The 10,302-nt window shown below is 46.9% G+C and overlaps 1 protein-coding gene across 1 annotated transcript; it reads right to left on the reverse strand.

The window, feature by feature from the left end:
* Nucleotides 1-8,024: 8,024 nt before the first annotated feature.
* On the reverse strand, nucleotides 8,025-9,730 carry LOC123438627 (expansin-B3-like). Its single transcript, XM_045115792.1, has 4 exons — nucleotides 9,446-9,730; nucleotides 9,239-9,348; nucleotides 8,894-9,078; nucleotides 8,025-8,624 (listed from the first exon to the last, which is right to left on the reverse strand). The coding sequence occupies exons 1-4, from the start codon at nucleotides 9,726-9,728 to the stop codon at nucleotides 8,300-8,302; spliced, it is 903 nt and encodes a 300-aa protein (XP_044971727.1). The 5' UTR covers nucleotides 9,729-9,730; the 3' UTR covers nucleotides 8,025-8,299.
* Nucleotides 9,731-10,302: the final 572 nt, after the last annotated feature.

Consider the following 10,302-nt stretch of genomic DNA (forward strand, 5'->3'; position numbering starts at 1 on the left):
CTAACATGATTTCCATGAACGTTCCACCTGAGGCGGAGTCCAAGATATTGCGAGAAGCGAAATTCAAGCCAGCGTAAAAGATTTGTATAATCATCCACAAACTCAAGCCATGAGCGGGACAATTTCTAATCATAAGCTTCATCCTCTCCCAAGATTGTGCAACGTGTTCATGATCAAGTTGTTTGAAATTCATGATATCGTTACGTAAGGAGATGATCTTAGCCGACGGAAAATACTTGGATATGTAAGCATCTTTGCACTTATCCCAAGAATCGATACTATTTTTAGGCAAATAAGAAAACCAAGTTTTTGCGCGATCTCGCAAAAAGAAAGGAAAAAGTTTCCAACTTAATCATGTCATTATCCACATCTCTTTTCTTTTGCATATCGCAAAGCTCAATGAAGGTATTGAGATGGGATGCGGCATCTTCACTAGGAAGGCCAGAGAATTGCTCTTTCATAACAAGATTCAGCAAAGCTGCGTTGATTTCATACGATTCCGCACTAGTGGCGGGAGCAATCGGAGTACTAATAAAATCATTATTATTAGTGCTCGAGAAGTCGCAAATTTTGGTGTTTTCAGCCATGATGACTTCAACAAACAAACAAGCACACAAGCAAGCAAGAAAACCGGCAAAGGAAAACGGGAAAAGGCAAAAGAAAACGGCAAAGGAGAAAGGCAAATAAAAGCAGCAAATGTGAAGTGGGGGAGAGGAAAACGAGAGGCAACTGGGAAAAAAGTAAATGCAGGAGATGAGCTTGTGAGACCTACTTGGATAGATCTTGATCTCTCCTCCCCGGCAACGGCGCTAGAAATACTTCTGCTACTGCAACAAAAGACGTTCCAATGGCGCCAGAAATAGGTGTGTCGACGGCACCAGGAATCCTTCTACTACGGCTACGCCTTAACGGACTTCCTAGGCAAATATGCAAAGGATTTCTCTCGTGGCCTTGGAGCCTTGCGTTGGTGTTCCCTCGAAGCGGAAAGGGTGATGTAGCGCAGCGGTGGTAAGTATTTCCCTCAGTTTGAGAACCAAGGTATCGATCCAGTGAAGGAGTATCACAAGTGCCTGCACAAACACAAAGAACCTGCTCCCAACGCTATGAAGGGGTTGTCAATCCCTTATAGATTGTTCACCAAGTGAGAACTGAAAGCAACAAAGTAACAAAGCAAAGTAAAAGCGAAAGTGGAAATGATAGATGTGAATGACCCGGGGGCCGTAGTGTCTGCTAGTGGCTTCCCTCATGAAAGCAAGTAGACTATGGGTGAACAAATTACTGTCGAGCAATTGATAGAACCGCGCAAAGTCGTGACGCCATATATGGCAATGATTATATCTATAGGCTTCACGTCCAAAACAAGTAGACCGATACTTTCTACATCTACTACTATTACTCCACACGTCGACCGCTATCCAGCATGCATCTAGTGTATTAAGTCCAAAAGAACAGAGTAACGCCTTAAGCAAGATGACATGATGTAGATGGACAATCTCATATCAACGACAGAGCCCACCTTGTTACCCTTGATGGCAACTACTCAATGTGCGCCTTGCTGCCCCTACTGTCACTGGGAAAGGTCACCACATGGTAAGAACCCAAAACCAAGCACTTCTCCCATTGCAAGAATCATAGATCTAGTTGGCCAAACAAAACCCAAGACTCGGAGAGACTTACAAGGATATAAAATCATGCATATAAGAAATCAGCAAAGACTCAAATATATATCATAGATAATCTGATCACAAATCCACAATTCATCGGATCTCGACAAACACACCGCCAAAGAAGATTACATCGGATAGATCTCCATGAAGATCATGGAGAACTTTGTATTGAAGATCCAAGAGAGAGAATAAGCCATCTAGCTACTAACTACGGACCCGTAGGTCTGAAGTGAACTACTCATGAGTCATTGGAGGGGCGATGATGATGATGAAGAAGCCCTCCAACTCCAAAGTCCCCTCCGGCAGGGCACCGGGAAGGGTCTCGAGATGAGATCTTGCGGAAACGGAAGCTTGCGGCGGCAGAAAAGTATTTTCGTGGATCCCCTAATTTTTTGCTGTATTTTAGGGAATATATAGGACAAAGATCTAGGTCAGGGGGGCGCCAGGGAGGCCACAAGCCTGCCCACCGCCGCCTCCCCCTGGTGGCGGAGTGGGGGCTTGTGGGCTCTCAGTAGCCCTCCTCGCTTGGCCCACACGCCCCCAGATCTTCTTCAGTTCGGGAAAAATCATTTCGGGGATTTTATTCCGTTTGGACTCCGTTCCAAAATCAGATGTGAAAAGAGCCAAAAACACAGAAAAAGAGGAACTGGCACTTGGCACTGAATTAATAAGTTAGTCCCAAAAAAGACATAAAAGGTACATAAAATATCCAAAGATGACAAGATAACAACATGAAACCATCAAAAATTATAGATACGTTTGAGACGTGTCAGCCACCCCCACTAGTGCCCTACCTGGGCCCCTATTTTTACCCCCGTGGAGGAAACCCTGATCCGGGAACCCTTTTCTCGAGAAGCAATTCCGATCTCCGCCGCAATCGCCAACAAGTTTCAAGGGACCAGAATTCCTGTGTCGGCACCCTGCCGGGACGAGGAAGTGCCCCCGGATTCATCTCCAGCGACGTTGCTTCCCCCCTCCATGAAGCGGGTAGTTCCACCTCGGGGCTGAGGTCCTCTCTAGTAGCTATGTGGTTAATTCTCTCTCCCATGATGTGATCTTGATTGTGATCATAGGCTATGTTAACCTAGGGTGATCCCATGATGTTTCCCCTTCTTCTATGTATTGGATTGATGTACTCACTTGATCTTATCTAGTATAATCTCTGATACCATGGTGACAACAGTCTATTGGACATGGATTAGAAGCATATTTTCATGAGTGATTTCCTCTTTTGTGAATTGATTGAATTTTGAGAGTCTCTTGGTGCTTGTCTTTGACTATCCTTGAGATATGTTGTGGTGATTGTGGTACTCTCTTTGGATGGCCGCAGTGACATTCAGAAATCCATAGATGAGAACTACGAACTCTGAGGCGTGCTTTTGTAGCCCTACATAATTCTTGTCCTCTCTTGATCACAAAGGAATGACCTCCAAGTACGTCTGCATTGCATGTTTTAGTGGAAATATCATGTGATTAGACTATGTTAATGTTGTTGGGAGTTGCCACTAGTGAAAGTATGAAGCCTAGGCTTTGTTTCTCACCATTGTTACACCTTTTATGATCACTTTTGTCACTTGCTACCTTGTTGTAATTTTTATTACAGATTTGTATTACCTTGCTTTGCCACACCTATCACCCATATTTTACCATCTCTTCGCTGAACTAGTGCACATATATAATTTACCATTGTATTAGGTGTGTTGGGGACACAAGAGACTTCTTGTTTCTTAATTGCAGGGTTCCTTGAGAGAGACCATCTTCAACCTCTACTTCCCTGAGTCCGATAAACCTTAGGTCATCCACTTGAAGGAAATTGCTGCTGGCCTACAAACCTCTGCTCTTGGAGGCCCAACATAGTCTAGAAGAATAGAACCGTGCGTAGACATCACGTGCTGGGAACCCAAGAACTTGAAGCAGCTCCAGCAGATAGTCCCAAGAGACACTGTTGAAAGCTCGTGTGATGTCTAACTTAAACTGCAGGGATGGTGTCTTTTTTGATGAGGAGATCTCACGGCATTCTATAGATACATGAAACTGTTCTGCGTGCACTTGGAGCATAAGAAGGCCGATTGCGCAGGCGAGATGATGTTGTGGATCACCGGAGCTAACCACATGGAGAGCACCTTCGCTATCAGTTTTGAAATTCGGTGTATCAGGCTAATTGGCGTGAAGTCTTGGACCTTTGCAATAGAAGCAACAATAGAAGCAAGACCAATTATTTCATCCTTACTAGGCAAATCTTTTTCATGTGGCTGCTTTCTAAACTTCGAGAAGTTAAACTCATGAGAAATATCATTGAAGCTCACTTTAACCTTCTCAATAGCACAATTAATTTCAGCATTAACCGTATTCAAGAATGGTCTACCAAATATGATGGGACAAAAGTTATCTTGTTCCGAACCAAGTACTAAGAAATCAGTGGGGTACTTGACCTTTCTGCACAAGACTTCAACATCCCTAGCTCTTCTTCAGCCGACCAATCACCAGCCTCTCGATCCTTGGAAGTGCTCCCTCCAAGATGATGATCCCCTTGTGTGCAGGCCCCACTATAGGTGTCAACTGTCATGGGGTTGGCACGACAAGTGTAATCATTGGAGAACTTAGTTGCAAGTTCATAGCTACGAGGAGAAGCCTTGGATTGGGTTGATAGGAAATGAGATAAGCGAGTTTACCCAGGTTCGCCCCCTCTGGTAAGGTAAAAGCGTACTCTTGCATGTTTGTTTTTCTTATTGGATGTGTTGGTCTAGATTAAAGGGTGTTGTTTCACTACCTATGGATCGGGAGCTTCTAACTTGATCTCTCCCTACTAGAATAACCTAGGAACCTTCTTTGTATAATAAGACGGCTCCTTGGCTTCCAACAGATTCCGGGTCCTGTCCGTGAACCAAGTCCTACTCTAAATATTTTTTCCCTTCCAAGTAAGAAGGCCTTCGGCTCGTATACGAAGTTCACGAAGTCGGGGCTTACCAGCCCTCACCGGGTCTCATTTGGAACTGGCGGCGCATTAAGACCCGACCCACGTGTAGTCCGGGTCTAGTGAGTGCATAATATCCTCAACACCACGTTTGGACATAGAAACTGACATATATCGAAGACATTTGAGGGTCAGCTTTGAAGATGTCCTTAGGGTTCAGAACCGAGTAGATGCAATAAATAATTGCGGCATGCATTTGTTTCCCATGTCCACGCTACTCCAAACGATAATAAACATGAGGCACGGTTGGAGTATAATGTTCTGCCCTCTACCATAATTTAGAGTTTCGGACTTTTGTAAATACTCTCTCTGTCCCAAAATAAATATCGCAAATTTAGCATTAAGTTAGTATAAATTTAGTATTAAAATAGTGACAATTATTTTGAGACGGAGGCCCCACCCTGCATTTTGTAAAGTAGATAATTGCTGGCGAAAATAAGCATTTTTTACCGAAGATATTGATGAAAATGCTTATTCACTTCATTTTCTTCTTATCGCGTTCACGGGTCTGCAGATGATGTATCTTCCCCCACCACCGAAAATGCACATTGGCAAGTGGCGCAAGTAAGAGCGCACGTGAAGCTGGCCCATTTTTCTTCGGCAAATGCGTGTGTCGATCATTGTCCTCCGACTCCGAATCCAGTTGGTTGTTCAAACATTCCATCCACCGGCGCACATAGAAGGAATTGTCCAAAACCAGGCACGGAATTTGACCGTAACTATTCAAAAGAAAGAAAAAAAGCTAATTAACGCACCCGGAAGGAGGACAGGAATTCAGCCCGTTTGCGCAGGATCGGCGCCCCAGCGCGGTGCACGTTCGCGCGCGGCGGGCACCGTACCGTGCCGCGGCAAGCGGGCCGTTCTCGGCCGCACGGCTTCGCGTAGCAAAAAGTTTATTTTAAAACCTTAACTCGTAGAGGTTGAACAAAATGAACCCTCACATTAAATTTTTTGTCGATTGTATTCTGAATTATATAATACTGATTGAAATTAAACTCTGAGATCATCTGCTAAACAGAGATTAACAACGTGACTGGGATTGCTGACATTTTGGCAAACGACATACAACCTGCTCGTTGCTGGGCCGGCCCGCCATAGTTTTTGTTTCGGTTAAACGCCAAAAAATAAATGCAAACGGGTGCACAACCTGTTCCCGGTCGGCCGTCGTTAGTTTTATTTTTGAAATCGCACAAGGTGGCACGAAGAATCGAACAGAAGACCTCTTGTACCCCACAGCCGAAAATAACCACCAAGACTCCACCTCTGTTCGGTCGGTAGCTACCTTTTTCCTTCTTTGTTACTCTTTCTTTTCTTTTTTTTGTTTCTTTTTTTAAATTTGTGAACTTTTCCAATTTCACAATTTTTTTAAATTCCATGATATTTTTGAATGGTCGAATTATTTTAACCTATATAAACACCAGTGGTCATATTCGTAGGATATTATTTCGCCATCTTTGGTGTGTTGACACAAAGCATTTCTGGAAGCGCACGGCGTATGTCCCGTGATGCATGTGCTCGTTGTAATAGGTTCGTGGAATTGAGAAAAGTTGGTAGATTTAAGAAAAATGCACGACGAGCTTAAAAAAATTGAAAAAGTTCTATACATTAGATAAAAAAGAAAAAAAACTGTCTAAGAAGCTTGCACGGACAAAATAATGTATTCATGATAGGTGGGGTTAGCTGATTGGTTTGTGCACCTTACACTGAAAGAAGAGGTTGCGGGTTCGAATCATCTTGTGCATGCAGTTTTTAGGAATGTAATAGAAAAAAAGATAACAATATTTTTGAGAAAAAGGGTTGACCCGATGCGAAGACGAGTCTGCGTTGTGGTAAGGCCCACCAACTAACAAATCCCGATTGACATTTGCCACATTACCGTTTTTATGTTTCAAGGTTCGATTCAGACCAGAATTATATAGTACATGATGCAATCAACGGGATGGGGATTTTAACATGAGAGTTCGTTTTACCAAACCTCTATGAATTCAAGGTTCAAAATGGGCGTTTTCCCTTCTCGTAGCACATTACCACACGATGACTACGGAGATCGAGTACATGGTGGGGGATGGATCGCTCGCCGGGTGGCTGAAAGCTCAGTCTGAGACGGAGCCGGCAAGGCGGCAACGGTGGGTGCGCGCCGGCGGGCCCCTAAAATCTGGTGCAAGAGCTCGGCTAGCGACCTCCGGCCTGCGTGTCGCGAGTGGTTCGATCGTACGTACGTGGTCGTTCCTTCCACCGGCGGGCGGTCGTGGCCCGCACCTCACATGCAGAGAGGCGGGTAGGCGACGCAGCCGTCGGCATCCCACTCCTCGCCCCCGCACATGCGCCTGAGCAGTCCGTTACTTTGTCCCTTTCCGCCTGTTAACTGCTCGGAGAAACGATCCATGCGGGTCAGGTGGAAGGTCTCATCCTCCTTTTTCATGTTCTTCTTCTGTTTGTCTCGGAAAAGAGAGAGGGCATCGATGAATGGTAGGGTTTTTTTCCAGTCTTTTCCTCGCCTTATCTTGTACACCATGTGTAATTAGGTTCAACAGATTGTTCATGACATCAAACCATCGTATGATACGTAACTTTCTACTCCCTAAGCTCCATAACACAATCCCCGCAAAAAGAAAAACGGAAGGAATACATATGGAGTAGTTTAATTAGACTACATGACCAAAGAGTAGCTCGGCGACTGGGAGAGTTTCGCGCCAGTATTTACGGCGACGATCCAGTGGTCTCTAGTAGAGTAGCACGCTAGTTAAAATCAGTCTGCACCTCCGTTTGCATGCTCTTCTTCCTCTTCTTCATGCGATTGGGAGAGTTTAGCGCCAGTATTTACGGTGACGATCTCTCTAGTGTAGTAGTTTAACAGCTTTGTTAGAAAAGGAAAGACTAGCTTAGCTAGAGTGAACTTTTAGGCGGCGACGTTGCCGGCTCTCGTGTAAAAGTTACGAATATCATTCACTATCATTAGCAAGCTAAGACTGACGGTTATAGCACGAATTGGTTAGTGGTTACTACCATGCATACGGAAAGAGAAAGCTTTTTGAAACAGAAAGACATGAGCTGTGGGGATTAGCATCCTTTGCGTTCGATAGACGCACTAGCTAGTCGGTGGTAACTGACATGACGCAGACATACTCGACTGTGTGCTTTCTTTGGTCGTTGCAAAAATTATGACGTACCGGCCTTTCCAGGATCGTCAAATCTAGCGGAACACAGTGGAATTTCCACACTGCCCGTGGCCGTACGCTTGTTAGAAAGTCAGGATCGAATTCCTGGCGTTCATTTAATCTTTGGCGCGCATAATCAAGTTTGATAAGTACCAGGGCAATAAGAGCTCATGATGCATGCTACGTACTGGCAGTACTGATGAGAAACCGAAGGAGGGACGAGAGTTAAGCACACACAAACAGTAATAACTTATGATCTGCTTACACACTGGTACAGTGACGGTGGGCGCGGGAGAGCACATGCAAAAGTGCCTCTCCTCCATAGCCCACCGACGTATTCAAGACACACATGCACGACGGCGCCTACATGACACCCGACGACCCAACACCTTAATCAAAAACATCCTCGGTAGTACCCATGCAAAACGATCCGTGATAGTACGATACCAAATCTAGCCAATGTATGCATATGATTCCAAATGATGATGAGTTCAGCAGCTTCAGCTGTACTGAACGATGGAGCGGTAGAAGGTGCTGGGCTCCCAGTTGGCCGGGATGACCTTGTCGGCCACCAGCGTCTTGCCGGACTCGTTGGTGATGCGCATGGAGAAGGGCGCCTGGAGGCGGTGGCCGGAGTCCAGCCGCCAGATTGATCCCCACGACTCGCGCATCGGCGTCCACGTACCGGAGTTGGCCTCCATGAGGTCCACCTGCACCACGTCGCCGTCGCCGTCCTCGTACTCCACCAGCACGGCGAAGTACACCGGGTTCGACCCCTGCTCCACGTGGAAGGTCACCTTGAGACCAGGGAACTCGCACGGCACTCTGCACCAATCATCATCAACAATCAGCAAACCATGTGCAGTTGTAACTTAGTTTGCAACCGAGCCGGATCGACGGCAAATAAGTGTGAGGCGACGGTACTGAAAACAGAGTAGTACGTGTTCGCTGCGAATCTATTTGGGTCCCAGTTAAACCGGTCGTTGTCGTGAAAGTTTTGTTGGGCAAAAGCACTAGTTTTATAGTATGATTCTGTTCATCGTTCTGGTAGGGCCAGATAGGATTGGTGCAACGAATGATGAAATGGCACCGACCTCTTGAACTGGATGTCGATGATGCCGGAGTGCCGGAGCTTCTCGCTGAGGCCGGGCTTGGCCATGGCGCCGAACGCGGTGCCACTCAGGTCGAAGTGGTACTTGGCAACCGGGTAGTAGTTCATGTCGGTGATGACCACCGTCTCCGGGTTGCCGGAGCAGGACTGGTCGTTGGTGCACCGTATCTGAAAAAGGCAAAAGAAAACGATCAGAAATCAAGATTAACACTGTTTCACCAGCTCCATTTCCACCACGGCAGGGGCAAAGCACCACCACCAACAACAACCCTCGTCGTGGAAAAGGGTAAAAACCATGGCAAATCAACGAGCTAGTCTAGCTAGCTACCTGGTAGCAGGAGCCGCATCCCTTGCCATCCTTGAAGATGGGCTCGTTGCCGCACGATGTCATGGAGGAGAAGGGGTACTGGTTGGTGTTCTTGAACCCGCACGCACCACCTGAATGCACATCGATCACCGTATGTCATTACACAAACGATCAATTAAGCGAACGCCGCGGCGCCGTGCATGCACCGGCGCATACGGGTGGACGTACCGTCGTCCATGGGGCCGGCACCCGTGGGCGCGCCGTACCAGGTGGCCCTGGCGTCCTCCCAGTTGGGGTCGGCGGTGAAGGCGGAATCGTTGAAGGTCCCGGCGCCGGCAGCGGCGTAGGTGACGAGGAGGGAGGACAGTGCAACGAGTGCAACGGCCTTAGACGAGAGAGGAGCCATGTCAAAGCAACGCTGCTTCTTCAGGCTTGTGGGGGTAGTGTACCAGCGCACTGACCAGGCCGGGTTGGAAGGCTGAGCTATGCTTTGATGCTCTGGGAGTAACATATTGCCGGGGTATTTATAGGCAGGCGCGGTGCCGGGCGACGCGATCGCCATCCACGGTTGTTGCACCCGACGACGTGCTTTGTGTAGTAGGGGTCACATGGCTACGGGAGCAAATCAGGGGAGGAATGGCGGGCGAGGCGATCACTTCGTGTTGCACTTTTAGAAAGAAAAAAAAAACGTGAAATCACGGCTTGGCAGTTACACATTGCCTGTTCTTGTACACACTCCACACTGCGTGGTGCGCACCTGCCCTGCCCTCGCCGATGCTCCGAGCTGTGTTCCATTTCTGCAGAAAGAGATACGCACGGTACCAATGGAAAATCGTATTCTCTTTCAGGAATGTACAGCTAAGTGTTGCCTTTGGCGATGATGCCGCGTTAGGAAGGAGAGATTCGGGCGGGAACAGCAAGTTTGCGTTACAATTAAAGGAGCGTGGACGTTGGCCTGACTGACTCTTGTTGGAATCAATCATCGGAACCAACCGGCTTAACAGGCATGTCTCTGCAACCACCGAATCATGTACGAAGTTGCGTAGAGGTACGTAATTGACCCGCTGCGGATTCGTTGGGGAAAA

This window comes from Hordeum vulgare, chromosome 1H, assembly GCF_904849725.1.
Source record: "Hordeum vulgare subsp. vulgare chromosome 1H, MorexV3_pseudomolecules_assembly, whole genome shotgun sequence".
In the NCBI taxonomy this organism is placed as follows: Eukaryota; Viridiplantae; Streptophyta; class Magnoliopsida; order Poales; family Poaceae; genus Hordeum; species Hordeum vulgare.

What these genes read in the sequence shown, in the direction of transcription:
- LOC123438627 (XM_045115792.1), bottom strand. Translation starts at nt 9,728, where the DNA reads ATGTTACTCCCAGAGCATCAAAGCATAGCTCAGCCTTCCAACCCGGCC. An exon ending in TGCCGGCCCCATGGACGACG is followed by an intron (nt 9,349 to 9,445) that starts GTACGTCCACCC and finishes ATGTGCATTCAG; the next exon opens with GTGGTGCGTGCGGGTTCAAG. An exon ending in ATCGACATCCAGTTCAAGAG is followed by an intron (nt 8,625 to 8,893) that starts GTCGGTGCCATT and finishes TGATTGGTGCAG; the next exon opens with AGTGCCGTGCGAGTTCCCTG.